The following is a 19,561-nucleotide window of genomic DNA, read 5'->3' as shown; positions in this document are numbered from 1 at the left end:
ACATTCAATCCTTAGTCCAGTTAAATTTGGAGCAGTTCCCCATCCTAGGACATCAAAGGAGATGTATATGATACTCAGGCTATTAACCAAGATTACAAGCACATAATTGATACCTCTAGCTTACATTGGATTATCTCGTAAAATTTTTTCCTTAAAGCACAACTGGTAACTCTTGAATAACATCAAGTCAGCGCAGGTCCTGAATGTAGAGTATGGTCAGTGGTTTCGAAATCCATCTTGGAATCAGATTTTCCACCTGTGTTGGATTTCATGTACTGCGGAATGCTCCATCTCTCTATTATTAGCCCAAAATAATTGCAGCGAACCTATGAGGTATTGCAGTGACAAATGGGCAATGACATCAGTCTAATCATGAATACTACTTTTATTCATAGGAGCAAGATTAACACTATGTGAGTGCACAACAAGTTCAAGCTTGGATCTTAAAAAAGGTGAAAAGCCTAGGGATGTTTTCTTACAGAAGAGTTGCTCAAGTAAGTTCAAATTTTTTTACCTAACTCTACTAACAGTCAATCTTCATTTTCCTAGATACCAATAGGTAAAATTACATTCTTTCTACCAGGAAAAAGTTTCACTAGGCTCAACCAAATGAATCCCGTGTGCTTATAGATTTCCTACAGCAATTTATACTGATGCAATCCTATATAAAGTGCAAAGAAATTTATACTCTGACATACGCATAGAAGCTGTGAAATTCATTATCCATCTTCTTCAGTAATGTGGCTGGAGTAGTTTCAAAACTTTGAACAATGACCTCGGGGAAGGCACTTTGTACCTTGACATATAACTAACCAAATCACAAACAGCACAAGACATACCGCAGCATCAATGGCAAGAACAATCCTTACCACCTCCTTAGTTTTGAGAGCCTGATCTAGTCCTCACCAAGCCAAACTCCTTTTGTACCATAGGTGGATCGGAGGAAGAACTCTTGCACCATCATTTTCTTCTTGTCTTGTCTACTAGTCGAAGATCCACTCCCCTCAAATTGTTCATTGGCATTGTTGCCACCGTGCTGTGGAGGAGTATCTGCTGGCCATTCAGATACATGCTCCAACGAAGTAATCAAATGTCGAATAACAGGAACTAGTTGTTCTTGTAAGCAAAGTGAGTTCAGATTCGACATACTCCGGCCAGAACCCTTTCTAGCTACCTTTCTGAATTCGTCCCTCAATTGCTCTAGAAACCGAACAACTTCACCGTTACCAAGACCCTCGTCCGCAATAGCAAAATAAACATACCCTTCTTCCATCAAAAACCCAAAAGTCTTTTTAGCCATGGTCTGAAAATACCACTTATGATAAGGAGGTGTTTTTTCCAAAATATATGAATACAGAATTCGACCCCCTTTTGATACTGAGCAATAGTATACTGCCTTGGATTTGATCCATCTAGACAAGATTTATCGTGTTGTAATGGAGTTGGTGAATCTATAATTAAGAAATCAATATCCGATTAAGAAAAAAATTAGATAATACAATTCTCGTCCATAAGTCTTTTTAGAATAGATAGAACTTTTTTTTTTTAATGAAATTCTGAATATGTAAATCTTACTTAGAAAATAAAGAGGTTGACATCAAATTGACAACAAAGAAAGGTTTCTTAACCTATTTTAGATCAAATTCGAATTGCAGTCTTGTTTGAAAATTAATACCTAATGCCAGCCTAAAACCAAAGCTTTATAATCTAGTGGTATTAAGGTTTTTCCTACACATAAATGTCAGTCTTGTTTGAAGTTTGTCGGTAAATGCCGGCCGTAGCAACTCGGCGTAGCTATGCCAATCAACTTAGCACTCTTGATTCAAGTTACTACAAGCTTTTTCAATAATTTTTAACTTCACCTAGTCGTTTTAGAGTAAGGTTATCCAGATCTGAGTTGAACTTCGAGTATCCTTCAATAGTGTTCTGAGTCTCGCCACAACAATAGACCAATTGTAGTACAAAACCCAGATGTATTCATCCAACAAACAATCATGATTTCGAAAAACTTCAAGTCCAAATTTTGACACTCATCGATCGAAAATTGAATTTTCTATCAACGCCAGCGGAAGCACTTTCAAGCAGAGGCGGACCCAGGATTTGAACGTCGCGGGGCCTTATTATCTTTAACGTAAATATGAAAATAACATTAGTTACAATAAAGTTTGGCGTGCAACTCTTTGAATACTTAGTAATTATGAGTTCGTGGCTGAAAGAATGTTCAAAAACATAAAAAAACTTAAAATCATGACTAATAAAAGTCTGTAAGCAATCCAAAAAGCCTCAATCGAAGTCCCAGAATAAATGAATACTTGCTACTTTGCCTAAGTAAATATTGAAGGGAGAAAGTTTTAGTTGTCTCTATTTTTTCTAAATGAAATAATAATAAAAATTGATTAAATATAAAGATTATTGACTAATGAAACTAGTTAATGAAATATTTTATCCCCTTTTTCTACTGTCTTTAATCATTATTTTTGTGTCTCTTTATTAACTTTTCAAAGTCTAGAAAGATGTATCTCCCATAGAGTTTTGAGTATTTTGTGTGGAAGATACAAAGAACTAATCGTGAAGAGAAGTTGAGTTTTGGAGCTTAGATGGAGAGATTTTAAAAGAAAAAAATTAAACTAAGTGACTTCTATGTACTAGTACTAAACCGTTGAAGGGAGAAGGGTTTTAGTTGTTTTTATTTTTTCTAAATGAAATAATAATAAAAATTAGTTAGAGATAAAGATTATTGACTAATAAAACTAGTTAATGAAATATTTTATCCCCCTTTCCTACTGTCTTTAATCATTATTTTTGTCTCTTTATTAACTTTTCAAAGTCTAGAAAGATGTATCTACAATAGATTTTTTGAGTATTTTGTGTAGAAGATACAAATAACTAATCGTGAAGAGAAGTTGAGTTTTGGAGCTTAGATGGAGAGATTTTAAAAGAAAAAAATTAAACTAAGTGACTTCTATGTACTAGTACTAAATTAAGGTTTGAATTAAAAAATAAATAAGCCAAGTTGATTACTAAATATGGAGTACTAAACTGTCGTTCAATTAAAAAAGGAAAAAAAAGAAAGAAATGGTGAAGTAATGCTGGTCGTTCAATTAAAAAAAGGCAAAAAGAAAGAAATGGTGAAGTAATGCTGGTGTTGGGTCTCAATCCTGGGTCTGACAGTGAGAGAATGGAACTAAGCAGCCTGCGGAACCAGTGCAACCAAGGGGCATTTTGTTGTTTTGGGGGCACAATTAAATTATTATAGGAGTCCTCGACGTATATACAGTAATATATACATGGTTTTTTCCGAGCCTATAGGATACCAGTGACCCCTTACCTCTCCACATGGGTCCGCCCCTGCTTTCAAGATATATACGAAGTAGGTTAAGATTTATAATTATGGGCCAACATTGGTTATAATGTTGGGTCAACTGTATTTTCATGTAGTAATTCTTTCTTTAACAAATTCAAAACAGGTAAAAAGAAGTTGCGAAACATTATAGTTTCTTGACATATCTTTTTTGAGCAAAATTCATTTATAACCCATCGGCCCAAACATATATCACCCGGTAGCCCAAAATTGCAATATACATTTTATAACCCAAAAGTAATTCTAGTGGCTAGCCACAACATCAACAAGCTGAGAAGAAAGAGAGTTGAGTTCATCGGCAGATTTGGATTTGAGGAAAACGAGCAACTGGTCACGGGTCGGACCATTTGAACTCGTTGCGATTAGACCCAACACTATTGGATCAACGAAGGAAAAAGACCATGTTGTTGTCCCCTTTAGTTAACATTGTAATTCTGCGGGAGATGTACTGTGATTCTTCATTATTAGTCGAAGCTCATTCTCCAATCCCACTTTACCCAAAAGAAAAAAGAGGATTTATAGTGCATAGTGGAATAGACGATGTGACTTCTTGTGTTTTGCGTTGAGTTTGATTGTGGCTTCTTTTGTTTTGCGTTTAAGGATACGCCTGTTTGGTTGCTGATCGATTCTTGAAGGTCCAATGTTATGGAGATTATTTGGGTATTTCTGTGATTGGGTTAGATTTTTGAAGAGTCAAAAAAGAAAAAGATACGTTTAAGTTTGAACAGTGTTTAAAGTCAATACTTAGCATAGAAGTATGGAAAATAGACTCTTACTATAAAAAATATAATAAATAGACTGTCACTATACAACATATATACAAAATAGACTGTCACTATACAAAAAATATACAAAATAGTCTGTCACTGTATAATTTATATACAATAGACTGTCACTATACAAAAAATATACAAAATACACTATCATTATACAAAAAATATACAAAATAGACATATCGGGCTATTAAATATAAAATGTTTGGGCCGAAGGGCCATTTCATGTAAGTTAAAAAAAATATGGGCTATTAAAATTTTGAGGGGCTATAGAGGGTAGTTTTAAATATTATATAGATTGCAAGAAATGCTCGTTAAATATATTGCTAAATTTACAGAAAATACTTGCTTACTGTAGTAGGATAACCAAAATAGACACCATAATTTCAATATCACTGGTAACAGTTTTCAATGCCAATTCCTCTGAGACTGGAATTTTAAACTTGATACATGTACAGAAATGCCCGAATTCTTGATGTTCCATTACAAGAACTACTAAAGAGAAGCTAATACATTAGTTTCAAAGAACATTATACATTCCTCACTTTAACCCTGACTTCTGTAAGGGGTTGAACAGCCTTTTTTGGGCTTGAAGAAACAATCTTCTTCAGACTTGAAGAAATACTATTGATTTTGATTGGTTGACCGCTACTGAATTTACAAACCAACAATGTGAAACATGGTAAAAACAGTACATAAAGCCCTGCCAGGATGGTGTAGCAACAAGCCAGCCCAACAACTGTAAAATAGTTCATAAGTTCAGAAATTGTAAATCAGCAGAAGAAGAACATCTTTTTCCTGCCTTATCTAAAAAGAAGAGAAGAGATAACGGAATCCGCCAAGAACATCCTGCTGAAGAAGTCATCACAGGTTCAGACTTTTGAGAACAGAAGTTGATCATACCCCTTGTAAACATCACAGGCAGGAATAATGATCCCTCCGCCCAAGCCAAATAATAAGGTCTGTGCATTTTGTCCCCATTACTTCTTTGTCATGCAAATTTTATTGACAAACAGGTACTAACTCCATGTACAAGGAGCATACAAAAGAACCTACATAAGAATGTCAATGCTCATATTTTTTGTTTCCTTAAGTTGAATGCTTAGATTTGTATTCTGTTTGATAGTTAAGAGCTGAAATTGCTTCATTGCCACATCAAGTTTTATAAACAGAAAAGACAAAAATCTCTCCTGCAATTTATGTGGTTGCTCACATGGGTAGAAAATTCATATACATGAAAAGAACGTCTTGCATTTTTACGGAGTATATAAAAGAAGAACAGCAAACAGATATTTGCAGATGCTCTATTCAAACATGAGGCATAGTGAAACAGAAGCAAAATGTGTGACAGTGCAGATACATATGCATTGACTTATTTTATTCCTTAATCTCTTAAATGCAACAGAACTCTTCGTGTCTATCTACTCAGAAAATGGTGAAAAGAAGTCTGAGCAACAAGAACTTCGCTCTGGCAGAACCAAATATTAAAAGATATACTCCCTCTATTCCATTAGTTTGTTTAAAAAAGAATGATACTTTTTTATATTTGGAGATATTTTAACTTTTAAATTTTCAATTTTACCCGTAATGACTATTGGAAAATATAAGGGAAAAGGTAAATAAATATTATGTTGAGAGAAAAGACAATATTACTACATTATTTATTTATGAGCAGATATACAAATTGGTTGAGTCATGCTAGGCACTGGCTAAGAAATTATTTCAGCAATGTGAAAGTTTCCTCAGGATTAAACAAACCTTCCTCTAACATAGAGGAGAGAGGGATCATGAACATCAAAATTTAAATAACAACCCAGCTAGTCAGAAAAGGAGAATAACAGAAAAGCAGTTAAATGTAATGATAAGAGCTATTTATCGGATAAAAGTAGCCTTTTAATCATGACAAAGTGGCAAGGCACTTATCCAAACCTTTTCATGCAAAATGTCACTTTAATTTAAAAATTGTGTTTCATCAAATACTACCACATAAATTGAAAGGGAGGGAAGTAATAGGAATCCATATCTCATAATTCAGGGTCAGGTGATATTTGTTCAATCGTTAAAATGGATTTGGAACAAACTACTTAAACTTTGGGGGGTGGGGGGTGGGGGGGGGGGGGGGTTGTAGAAAAATAAGAACTATTCTAGACTTCTAGTCAAAGCCCCTCTGTTCAGTACCTCAACTCAACTGGAGTAGCAATGAAGTTGGCCAAGAACACAGTTGGTGCATGACACGAGGATCCAAGTACTGCAATAGCTAACCCACACATAAATACAGGGACCTCTGTCAAAGAAAAATAGATTGTAGATCAGGCAACTATAGGAAATGAAACTATCCAGTTAATTATTTTTTAGCCAAAAAGCTGAGAAACCATATCGGAACTTGCAGTGTAATGCCTAAAGACGTCTATGCTGATTCCATTGACAGGATCGATACAATTCAAGTCTTTCCATCTTGATGGGTGTTTTGAGCTAGGCAATGAAAGTTTGAATAACTCACAAAATCCACATATGTATTTCATCTTTCACTGTAGTTCATGGCTAGGAAGTATTGTCAATAGATGTGCCATATTTAGCTGAAAGAATAGCTTCGCGGAAAAGTATGCTCTCTGTTGGGAAAAATAATAATCCGGCCCAGGAATAATATCCACGGCAAATAATAACACAAGAGAGTAATAACAACACCAAATCTTTTATTGGGTAAAATACAATATCCGAGCGGAGCAATATAATACTACTATAATATTACAATTTCGTAGTGTCAAAAGACTACTACAATTTTGAAAGAAATAACACTCTTTATTTTAAACACCTCACTATAATATTACTACACTCACTATTTATCTCACGTACAACAATTTGTGGATTACTCTCACTGCTTTTCTTTTTGCTTAGCTTCTCTCGTTTTTTGGTGTAATTGAAATGAAGAATGGAGGCCTCTATTTATAGTAAGAGATGCTGTCCAACTACTACAAAGAAGATGGCTTCTTGTTGATTTAGTCATATAATTTTTCAACAAAGTTAGGCACCTTCCATCCCATTTTTCTTCAATAAAGTTAGGCACATCCCATCCCATTTTCTTCTTTTTCTTTTTGTTTTCTTCAATATGAGCCCCACAAATCTCTCCCTTAATTTTGATTTTTTTTTTTCATTTCAAGACTTGATCTCAATCTCTGAAAATCCTCAAACTTAAGAGGCTTTATAAAGATATCTGCAACCTGATCATGAGACTTTACATATTTGAGCTTGACTTCTTTCTAGGCGATGCACTCTCTGATGAAGTGATATCTTGTATCTATATGCTTGCTTCGATCATGATACACCGGATTCTTGGCGAGTGCTTATGCATATTTGTTATCAATACAAATCTCTGTAGCTTCAATTTGTGACAAATTGAGCTCCTTCAATAATCTTCTTAGTCAAATAGTATGACAGGTACATGATGTTGCTGCTATATATTCGGCTTCACAAGTCGAGAGAGTAACTATGGATTGTTTCTTTGAACTCCAAAAAATAACAGAATCACCCAAGAAAAACACAAAACTAATTGTACTTTTTCTATCATCAATATCTCCCGCATAATCACTATCACAAAATCTCATAAGGTTGAAATCACTAGAAGAAGAATAAAATAGCCCAAAGTCAATCGTAACTTTTAGGTAACGAAGAATTCTTCTAGTGACTTTCAAATGGGTGGAGGTAGGAGCTTCTATGAAGCAGCTTACTACTCCAACTGCAAAGAGTATATCTGGCCTGGTACAAGTCAAGTACCTCAAACTTTCCACAAGACTTTTGAAAAATATGGGATCCACATTTTCTCCTTTATCAAACTTGGATAATTTTGTCCCACTTTCCATCGGTGTGTTCACAGGGTTGCAATCGAGCATATTGAACTTCTTCAAGATCTACTTCGTATAGCTTTCTTGAGAGATAAAAATTCCATCATCCATCTGGTTTACTTCTAGGCCCATGCAGTATAACATGAGCCCTACGCCTGTCATCTCAAACTCATGGGACATATCTTTCCAGAAAGCTTCAAACAAACTTAGGTTATTACCGGTGAAAATAAGATCATCAACATAAAGACAAACAAGTAATATATCTCCATTAGTATGAACTTTAAGATAAAGAGCATATTCATGGAGACAACGAGTAAACCCATTGTCTTGAAAATACTTGTCGATGCAACTATTCCATGCTCGCGGGGCTTGCTTTAATCCATATAAAGCTTTCTTCAACCGCAACACTTCATCTTCATGGTTTTTGACCACGAAACCCAATGGTTGTTCAACATAGACTTCTTCTTCAAGATAGCCATTCAAGAAGGCTGACTTGACATCTAGTTGATTGATCTTTCACTTCATTTGCACCGCCAAAGAGATCAGCAAACGAATCGTCTCCATGCGGGCAACAGGTGCATAGACTTCTTCATAGTCAATGTCTTGCCTTTGCTTGTAGCCTTTAGCCACAAGTCGTGCCTTGTATCTCTCCACATCTCCATCATCATTCTTCTTTGTCTTGTATACCCATTTTAATCCAATTGTGCGATGACCCTTGGGAAGAGTTGTTAACTCCCAAGTGTTGTTCTTCTCTATTGACTCGATCTCCTCCTCCATAGCTTGTCTCAACCTTTTGTCTGTAACAGCTTCATCAAAGTTCATTGGTTCACTATCAGCAAAGAGACAATATAAAAAATCAAAATTAATAACTTCTTTCGTGCCATCATTGAGCTCATGAATGCTCCTTGTCCTTTGCGGTTGCTCATTTGAAATTTGTTGAGAAGAAGGAGATGCAACATTGGTTGGAGAAGGAGGTGGAGTTGTATCTTGCACAAGTTTCACGGTCTCTGGTTCTTTTTCATCACCAAAATATGGAAGAAAATCATATGAAGTTTTTTCCTGAGCTTCCCAATTCCATGTCAATTCTTCATCAAATTCAACATCACGACTTACCACCCACCACCATCTTTCCGCTACTTGGCTTGTATAACTTATAGCCTTTTGAACTCATATCATAGCCAACAAACACATACTTGACACTTCGATCATCAAGCTTCGCTCTCCCTTGATGTGGCACATGAGCATAAGCTATGCTTCCAAAGATTCTCAAGTGCTTGATACTTGGCTTTCTTCCACTCCATGCTTCTTGAGGGGTTTGATCTCTAACATTCCTTGTTGGAGACCCGTTGTTCAAATAAACTACACAAGATATAACTTTTTTACCAAAGGAAGGTGGATTGATTAGTTCACACACATCAGTATGAACAAGCTGAAGTGGTTTAGTTGATCTTGACATGGCCTCCTTTGGAAAACTCCTCCTTGCATGTTTTCCAAGAAGACAAGCTTCGCACAATTGATTGGGATGGTTGATTGATGGTATCACATGCACCATGTTCTTTTCTCCCATTGATTTGAGTGCTTCAAAATTCAAGTGCCCAAATCGCATGTGCGAACACCGTGATTTATCTTGCACATTAGCCTTCAAACACTTTGCATCAATTGTCTTAAGATTAAGAGAACATAATCTATTCTTTGTCATATGCACTTTAGCAATTAGAATTTCACTTGAATCTATAAGCCAAAGATGCATATTTTTCATGTGGATGTCATATTCCTTTTCAAGAAGTTGGCCCAAAATCAAAATATTACTTTTTTAATTTTGGCACATAATAAACATCTTGAATTAGCTTGTGACTACCATCTTTACATGAGATCAGAATTGTACCTATCCCTTCGATTTGAATCTTTGATGTATCTCCAAAGGACACATTACCTCTCACCGTTTTATTGATCTCCACAAACTTCTCTTTGCATCCACATATATGATTGCTTGCGCCATTGTCCAAATACCACGAGCTGCAATCATCCCTGTCTTCTTCCTTGAGTGCCATCAACAACGTTGACGCAACTTCTTCTTTCTTGTCGTCAACAAGGTTAGCTTTTTCTTCAACATTGCTACGACATTCCCAAGAGTAATGGCCAAATTTATGACAATTATAACACTCAATTTTTGATTTGTGATACCTTTTTCCATTATTTTTTTGGTAGTAGCCACGTCCTCTTCCTCTTCCTCTTATATGTCCACGACCATGACCTCTGAATATCTGGTGGGTTTTAACTTCATTGTTGAAGTTGTTACCACTACTTCTTCCTTTTCCATGACCGCCATGTCCTCGTCCCCGTCCATTCCCTTGATTGCTCTTTTCATCTCTATAATCTTTGAAGGATGCCCGAATTTTAAGAAGTTGCTCCAATGACACTTCTTGTCTCCTTTTGATCTTTTCTTCGTGGGCATGTAAAGAGCCCTCTAATTGCTCTACCATCATAGTGTCTAAATCTTTAGACTTTTCAATAGCACACACCACAAAATTAAATTTAGGTGTTAAAGTGCGAAGGATCTTTTCTATCACACGGACATCTTCTATGTCCTCCCCGTATCTTCTTAGTTGATTTACAACAGCCTTTACTTTTGAATAATAATCCGAAATGCATTCGGATTCTTTCATATTTAAAACTTCAAAATCAGCCCTTAAGTTTGAAGTTTTACCTTCCTCACCTTGTCAACTCCTTGAAGAGAATTTTGTAAAATCCCCCAAGCTTCCTTTGAGGTGGTAGTATCTACCACCTTCTCAAACATGGCATCATCCAACCATTGGTGGATGAGCGTGAGGGCTTGTTGATCCTTCTTCCTTGTCTTTGCCAAGACATCCTTTTCATTTTGAGGCAGAGCTTTCAATTATCGGGTTTTACATACTCTCTATCTACGATTTTCCACACATCCTGGGAGCCAAGAATGACTTTCATACGTAGACACCATTTTTCATAATCATCTTTTGTGAGACGGGGGTACTGAAAAGATAGCGGACCATTATTCGCCATGGCTCTGATACCACGTTGTTGAAAAAATAATAATCCCGCCCAAGAATAATATTCACGGCAAATAATAACACAAGAGAGTAACAATAACACCAAATCTTTTATTGGGTAAAATACAATACCCGAACGGAGCAATATAATACTGCTATAATATTACAACTTGGTAGTGTCAAAAGACTACTATAATTTTGAAAGAAATAACACTCTTTATTTTAAACACCTCACTATAATATTACTACCACTCACTATTTATCTCACAAACAATAATCTGTGGATTACTCTCACTGCTTTTCTTTCTGCTTAGTTTTTTTTGTGTGTAATTGAAATGAAGAATGGAGGCCTCTATTTATAGTAAGAGATGCCGTCCAACTACTACAAAGAAGATGGCTTGTTGTTGATTTAGTCCTATAATTTTTCAACAAAGTTAGGCACCTCCCATCCCATTTTTCTTCAACAAAGTTAGGCACCTCCCATCCCATTTTTCTTCTTTTTCTTTTTGTTTTCTTCAATATAAGCCCCACACTCTCCACTCTATTTCATTAAGATGTTGCAAATTTCAGCATGTCAGTAGTCCTATCTGTTGTGAATTCCAACTCACCTGTTTGTGAAAGTATTTGTCGCCAAATCTGTTTGTAAAGATCATGTTTCACTTCATTTTTACACTCAACATACAAGATTTATTACTACTAAATCATTCTGCTCGTATCTAGAACAATACTAGAAATCCAGGAAAACCGACCAACGTTGGTCGGTCCACAAAAGCGACCAAAATACCGTCCACAATGGACGAAAACTACCAAAAAAATATTTTATATTTTTTAAAATTACATACTGACCGAAATTAGTCGGTATATTAGTCAAACATTTGACCACAATGGTTAGACTTGCTTAGTCAAAACACATTTTTGATTACCAACATCGATCGGTAATGTGGACCCACATTTTAAATTTTAATAATTATATTATTATTTAAAATATTTTATAAAATTTATAGTTAAATTTATCGACCAAAGTCGGTCGGTTATTGCAGGGAAAGATTTTACCGACCAACTTTGGTCGGTAGATGTAATTTCTGGAAAATAACCGACCAACTTCGGTCGGTTCATAGGTCAAACATGGTCAAACTTTTGAATCACATTAATATTTGCTATCTAAATAATATAAATATAATCCGTTAACACTTTATTTTGTAATACAAATAATAAATACACTAACATATACTATAACAAACTATATATAATTAAAGTAGTACTACGAAGAGAGTGTGTGTGTGTGTGTGTGTGTGTGTGTGTGTGTGTGTGTGTGTGTGTGTGTGTATATATAGGTATAGCCACATCTAAGAACATGAAGCGCTAGGGCCACATGGTCGGGTTCTTTTGGGGATAGACTTGTGAAGAAGCAATAATCTAATTAGTATATATAATTGATCAATGGTCGGGTTCTTTTGGGGATAGACTTGTGAAGAAGCAATAATCTAATTAGTATATATAATTGATCATCATCAAATATATCTATTTGTAAATTGATTCATCGATTTATAACTTACTTAGATGCATCGATGAATATTAAAAATAAAACGTCTCGACCTATATCGATGAATATTAAAAATAAAACGTCTCGACCTATATCGATTAATCCATGTCATGCATTATTAGTGATGAATGAATGAAATATAGAAGAATTAATACTAAACATCTTTGACATGTATATATGGATCACAAATTAAAGAAATAAAATAAGTTATTAGCATTAAGTAAACGAGTTAATAATATAACAATCGACTAAACATATTTAAAATAGAATAATATTGGTTTATCAATTCATCAATTGATAAAGTTTTCGTACGTAGTAATGTATGTGATTGATCATCAATTACAATATAATGTATGTGTGTGTGTGTGTTTGTGTGTGTGAAATTACTCATATACTTAATTATAACTTGGAAAATTAACTTAGATAGATGAATACAAAAGGTAAAACGTCTTGACCGATATTTATTAATCTATGTGATTTGTAATTAGTTATAAAATGAATGAATATATAAGACGAAATGTGGAATTCGAATAAAATAAACGTCTCATATATATACCTTTATTTTTTTTATTATGATTGATTAATTATATATATGTGTGAATAAAATATATGCTTATAATTTATTAAAAGTAATTAGTTAATATAATTATTTATAAAGATTATGCTTATAATTTATAATTATTTATAGTAAATATATATATATATATATATATATATATATATATATATATATATATATATATATATATATATATATATATATGTGAATTAAATAAATGCTTATAGTTTATAATAATTTTTTTTATAGTTTGTAATATTTTAAGAAATAAAAACACAAAAAAATAATTTAGTTTTTTTTTTTTTAAAAATAACCGACCAAAGTTGGTTGGTTAATGGTCAAACACAGTCAACGCGTGGTCACTTAGTGTACCGACCAACTTTACCGACCAAAGTTGGACGGTAATTCTAATTCCAGATCCCAAATACGGGATTTCCCCCTCATTTCTCTTACTCTCTTCTCAAAATTTTCTAACTCCCCACTCTCTTCTCCCTTACACACACACACACACAACACCCTTCCCCCACTTCTTCTCTATTTCCCTCACACAAATCCTATTTCCCACCCCACGTCGCCCCCCTGTCGCCGCCGCCGCTGCCCGTTGCTACGGCCTCCACTGCCGCTCCCCCTCCACCTCCTAAAAATTCCAGGTTTCGATTTGAACTTACATTGTTTGTATAATTTTAATATTTTGTTATTTCGTTATGAATTAGTTAATTATTGTTTAAATTGATTGTTTAAATTTGAATTTTATTGAAATCTAGGGTTTAGGTCATGTTAAAATTGAATTGATTACCTAGGGTGTAAATTCAATGTTTAAGTTTGTATTGACCTGAGTAGTTTTGTTAGGAATTGAATGTTTAACTTTGAATTGAATTGTATTTTTAGGATTTATTCTTGTGAATTGAACTTTTAGGGTTTGAATTAAATTTTTAGGGGTAAGTGTTGAACTTTTCGGATAGAGCTTATGTTGTGTGAGGTTAATTGAATTGTTTAGGGTATTAACTGAATTGTTTAGGGTATATGGGTTAAACTTTTAGGAAATGAATTGAACTTTTAGGGGTAATGGTTGAACTTTTTGGATGTGAATTGAACTTTTAGGGATAATTGTTGAACATTTTGGGTGTAATTATTAAAAATTAATTATCTTAATTAACTAAAAATAATTTAATTAATTTATAATTATAGAATAAATTAAGTAGTTGTAATACTTATGGAAATATCTCAATTTGTTTTATTCGTATAGATGGAACATCATACTTGGATGTATAATAGGAATTATCCTAATCGGCGGGGATTGCGGGAGGATTTTGTAGAAGGAGTTGATGACTTTATTAGACATGCAATGTCACTTTCATCATACCAAATTGAAGGAGTAATTAGGTGCCCTTGTGTTAAGTGTGAATGTGTGAAGTTTTAAAAAACTAGAGGAAGTTAAGCTTCATCTTTATAGGAATGGGTTTATAGAGAATTACTTTGTGTGGACTAATCATGGAGAGATCGATGGTAGCCGTAAAATATTTCATAACATGGTTGTTGGTGAAAGTAGTAGGTTGGCGGAGAGTAGAAATCATGATTCTAGAATTCAGGATATGGTTGCGGATGCTTTTGGGATGCACTCCGGGGGTGAGCCCAATGAAAATGTTGAATAAACTCCTAATGATGATGCAAAACAATTTTATGAACAATTAGAGGAAGCTAGTCGTCCACTACATGAAGGAAGTCCGCACTCTGAGCTGTCTGTTGCAGTTAGATTACTAAGTATCAAATCTGATTGGAATATTTCTCAAGAGGCCATGAACTCTTTCTGTAACGACCCAATCGATCGTTTTGCCTTCTAAAACCCTGTTCCCCTAGATAAGACTCCACGTATATGCTTTTACTATTTTATGACTTGCGGGGATGGTTAGTTCAGGAATTGGAAGGGTTCGGATTGAAATCGAAATACTTGATTCCTTAGTTGGCTTTAAAAGGGCTAAGTTTGACTTCGGTCAATATTTTGAGAAAATGACTACGGAATCAGGATTTTACGGTTCCAATAGGTTTTAATGATGATTTTGGATTAGGGCGTATGTTCGAATCGGGTTTTGGACAACCCGAAAGCATTTTGGCGCTTAACAGTGAGAGCTGACTATTTGAAGGTTTTAAAGTTATTTAAATTTGGTTTGGAGTAAGTTTTTGAGTAATTGAGGTCCGTTCGGAATTCCGGGCTTGGGAATAGTTCCGTATGGTGATTTAAGATTTGCACGCAAAATTTAGTGTCATTCCGATATGTTTCGGAGCATTCAGAGCACGTTTGAAGAATTTGAAATTTCTAAGTCGAATCAATTTGGTTTGGGGTATGATTCTTAGTTTTATATTGTTTTATGCGTTCCGAGGGTTCGAACTAGTCCGTTTTATGATTTAAAATCTGTTGGTATGTTCGGGCGGGGCCCCGGTGCTTCGGGAGTTAATCGAAAGAGGCTCAGACAAAGTTTGGACTTAGGAGCAGGAGCTGAAGCTTCCAGCTTCTACTGCAATTGCACCTGCGCTTGGCCAGCCTCAGGTGCGAGCTCGCAGAAGCGAGCCACGAGCTGCGGAAGCGGAACCGCAGGTATGATGCCTTGCTTGCAGAAGAGGAAAGAGGAGGGGTCGTTGGCCACCGCAAAAGTGAAGAAGTGTCCGCAGAAGCGAACCCGCTTCTACGGCGAAGGAGTCCGCAGGTACGGAAATGGGGCAGCTGGCTATGCGCGCAGATGCACACCTCGAGCCGTAGAAGCGAGCTCGCAGATGCGCTAGAAGAGCCGCAGAAGTGGAGGGCTCCTCGCAGGTGCGGAAATGCTACTGGGTAGAATGTTTTAAAAGAACGAGGCTCAGCCATTTTCGCCCATTTTCTCCATTCTTGGGCGATTTTAGAGTTTCTTGAGAGGGGTGTTCACCTAGCAACTTGGAGGTAAGTTAATTTTACCTATTGTGAGTTAAATACATAGATTATGGGTAGATTATAACATGTAAATTATAAAAATCAAGGGTTTAGATGAAAAACCTAGGTTTTGATAAAGATGAGATTTTAACCACGAAAATGGTTATGGAATGGGATAAAATTTTTATATTTGAGTTCTTGAGGTTATGGGTGACGATTTCCTCCGAATATTTCCAGAATCCGAGCACATGGGCCCAGGGTGAATTTTAAGAGTTTTACCAATTTGGGTTGGGTAATTACTCTAATAGATAAATTATAAAATTTTGAGTATTTATTGATTTAATTATATAACATTTGGCTAGTTTCGGAGTTTTCGGCACCAATTGAGGCTTTAACACCCCTCTTGCCTAACCTTGTAAGAGGAAATTTACCCCTAGGTATTGTAAATAAATATTTGTTCCTAATTGTGAGGGCTACGTACGTACGAGGTGACGAGAGTCCGTGCGTAGCTACTATTATGCTATTGTTCGGGGTAGTTTTAGGACCCAATTCATGAACTACTTGGAATTTTGCACTATACTTGTTAAATTAAAATGCCTAAATTATATTAGAACTTGTTAGAGAAATTTTGAGAGGTAGTTAATGAAATTTATATTACCTTGGATATAAATCATTAATAACGTTTAAGTCAAATGCTTATAAAATATCCTTCTCTTCTGGTGGAGCGGGCCGAACGCCTCGGCAGTAGAGCATCTATGGATCGTGCCGCGCGTCCCTCGGTAGTGTACACGTCACTCTGGATTGGGCCGTATGACCTCGGCATAAATCGTGCTTAATAATAAAAATATTACACGATGCTTTGACATCTTATTGCAGCTTGTGAAGATAAATGAATTATTGGGAATTATTAATTATGAAAGAATTATTTATTTTTTCTTGGTAAGGAAATTATTGTTATTTACATAAACCATGTTTATTTAAAAGTATTTATCTTAATATTATGACCCATAATGAGTGTCCAAGTCGACCTCTCGTCACTACTTCTTCGAGATTAGACTTGATACTTACTGGGTACATGTTGTTTACGTACTCATGCTACACTTGCTGCACTTTTTGTGCAGGATCTGAGATAGGTGATTCAGGTGGTCCTTCCGGCGCGCACCCCCGATATCCCGAGGCCTAGTGGTGAGCTGCTTCCTCAGTCGTTATGCAACCCTAGAGTCTCTCTCTCTCTCTCTCTCTCTCTCTCTCTCTCTCTCTCTCTCTCTGTATTTGTGTTCTATCTATTATGTTCAGACAATACTTGGAAATTTTGTATAATCTGCTAGATGCTCAAATACTTGTGACACCGGGTCTTGGCACATACACTAGTAGAATTGTGGTCTTGAAATTATTATTTTCGTTTTTATCTATTTAAACTTTCTATTTTTCTTTAATCTTGCAAGTAAGGAAAGTTTAATTACTCAAAATTTTATTAAAGGAGGAAATATATGTTTAATTCACTAGTTGGCTTGCCTAGCAGTGATGTTGGACGCCATCACGACCTATAGGTGAAATTGGATCGTGACAACATGGTATCAGAGTACTAGGTTCACGTAGGTCTCACAAGTTATGAGCAGGCCTAATAGAGTCTTGTGGATCAGTACAGAGACCTCTGTACTTATCTTCGAAATGCTATAAGGCGTTAGGAAACTACCTTTCTTCATCTCCTATCGTGCAATTGATGTAGTACTAAGTTTCTTTCTTTTATTCTCTCACAGATGGTGAGAACGCGCTCTACGGAGGTTCCAGACCAGGGAAGAGCTACTCCCCCTGTTGTTAGAGGCCGATGCAGAGGCCGAGAGAGGGCTACTGCCCGTAGTAGGGGACGAGTATGTCCCAGGGTTACTCCAGCTATGCCACCAGTAGGTCCAGCAGAGGATCCTATTATTGAGGAGCAGGGCGAGGTGACTGCCGCAGAGCCAGCTGTGGTGGATTTCACGTCCGCACCGGGATTTCAGGAGGTTATGGGCCGTATGTTGCGGTTCATGGATACTATGACTCAGGCCGGTTTATTTTCGACAGACCTAGCCATATCTCAGGCGGGAGGGGGAGCACAAACACCTACCGCATAGGCTTATGGGCATGCAGCTGTAGTATATCAGACCCAGGGTGCACTACCCGTTAGCAGAGCCCAGCCAGTGGCAGCAGCTACCCCTGAGCCCAGACCAGCTGTGCCTGGCGAGTCGTAGAATCTATTGGATAGATGGACCAGGCTTCATCCTCCTATCTTTCGGGGTGATCGACATGAGGATACCCAGGACTTCGTTGATTGGTGCAGGGACAGACTGCACAACATGAGGATATTAGAGTCCCATAGGGTAGACTTTACTACCTTTCAGTTGGAGGGCAGGGCCCGTAGATGGTGTCAGTCCTATCTTCTTGGCAGACCAACAGATTCTCCTCCCATGACTTGGGACAGGTTCACCCGTATCTTCCTGGATAGGTATATTCCACCCTCCTAGAGGGAAGAGTTGTAGTTTCAGCTCGAGCAGCTCTAGCAGGGTCAGATGTCAGTGACCGATTATGAGGAAAGGTTCTCTGAGTTGTCTCGCCATGCACTTATGATATTACCTACTGATGCATAGAGAGTATGGAGGTTTGTTGCGGGTTTTCACACTGGTATTCAGGTCACTATGGCTCGAGAGGTTGAGATGAGGACTTTTTATGAGCTAGTTATGGAGATAGCCTAGAGGATTGAGGGTGTGCGTCAGCGTAGCCGAGAGCAGGTTATGAGAGATAAGCGGTTTAGATATTCTGGAGAGTTCAGAGGTGCCTCGTCTAGGGGTAGAGGTCAGTTCGTGAGAGGTCAGTCCAGCAGCCCCCCATACCCAGCACCACCGCCTCCTCGGGGTGCTCCAGTGCGACCTTATTTCAGTGCTATGCCGGAGAGTTCTTACCGCCCACCAGCTATTCAGGGTTCTTCCAGTGGGTATTCAGGTCATCAGGGCCAAACTTCAGGTCAGCAGTCCATCTTACCGAGGGGTTGTTTCGAGTGCGGGTATTTCTATCATATGCGGAGATTCTGCCCCAGGCTTCGGGGTAGGCCAGTGCAGCAGGGTCAGCAACCCATGATTATAACACCAATTGTCCCACCGACCGTACGATCACCTAGAGGCGGAGGGAAGGGGCCGTCCTAGAGGTGGAGGCCAGCCAGATGGAGGCCAATCAGGTGGCGCTCCAGCTAGGTTCTATGCTTTTCCGGCCAGACCAAATGCAGAGGCCTCATATGCCGCGATCACAGGTATTATTTCTGTCTGCGACATAAATGACTCAGTATTATTTGATCCAGGGTCTACGTATTCCTATGTGTCATCTCTATTTGCTCATTTCTTGGGTGTTTCTCGTGAGTCCTTGGATACTCCTGTTTATGTGTCCACTCATGTGGGCAATTCTGTTGTTGTGAATCGGATCTACCGGTCCTGCATTGTTATATTTTGTGGTTATGAGACTAGAGCAGATCTTCTACTGCTTGAGATGACTGACTTTGAGATTATCCTGGGCATGGACTGGTTATCT

General features: G+C 36.9%; 1 protein-coding gene and 1 pseudogene across 1 annotated transcript; both read right to left on the bottom strand.

Annotated features, from left to right (window-relative positions):
* Nucleotides 1-28: 28 nt before the first annotated feature.
* Nucleotides 29-7,991, bottom strand: LOC117278852 (phytolongin Phyl1.1-like; annotated as a pseudogene).
* A 498-nt stretch (nucleotides 7,992-8,489) lies between these two features.
* LOC138905559 (uncharacterized) lies at nucleotides 8,490-10,456 on the bottom strand. Its single transcript, XM_070194082.1, has 4 exons — nucleotides 9,859-10,456; nucleotides 9,590-9,704; nucleotides 9,087-9,451; nucleotides 8,490-8,986 (listed from the first exon to the last, which is right to left on the bottom strand). The coding sequence occupies exons 1-4, from the start codon at nucleotides 10,454-10,456 to the stop codon at nucleotides 8,490-8,492; spliced, it is 1,575 nt and encodes a 524-aa protein (XP_070050183.1).
* Between the last annotated feature and the right edge of the window lie 9,105 nt (nucleotides 10,457-19,561).

Source organism: Nicotiana tomentosiformis, chromosome 2 (genome assembly GCF_000390325.3).
Source record: "Nicotiana tomentosiformis chromosome 2, ASM39032v3, whole genome shotgun sequence".
Lineage (NCBI taxonomy): Eukaryota > Viridiplantae > Streptophyta > Magnoliopsida > Solanales > Solanaceae > Nicotiana > Nicotiana tomentosiformis.
This window is presented reverse-complemented; position numbering and strand designations above follow the sequence as displayed.

Bases quoted from the DNA above. Each gene is read 5' to 3' on its own strand.
- LOC138905559 (XM_070194082.1), bottom strand. From the start codon at position 10,456: ATGGTAGAGCAATTAGAGGGCTCTTTACATGCCCACGAAGAAAAGATC. The intron at 9,705-9,858 runs GTACAATTCTGA...TTTGGCTTATAG, and splicing joins GATTCAAATCGAAGGGATAG to ATTCAAGTGAAATTCTAATT. The intron at 8,987-9,086 runs GTAAGTCGTGAT...GTGATGAAAAAG, and splicing joins CGGAAAGATGGTGGTGGGTG to AACCAGAGACCGTGAAACTT.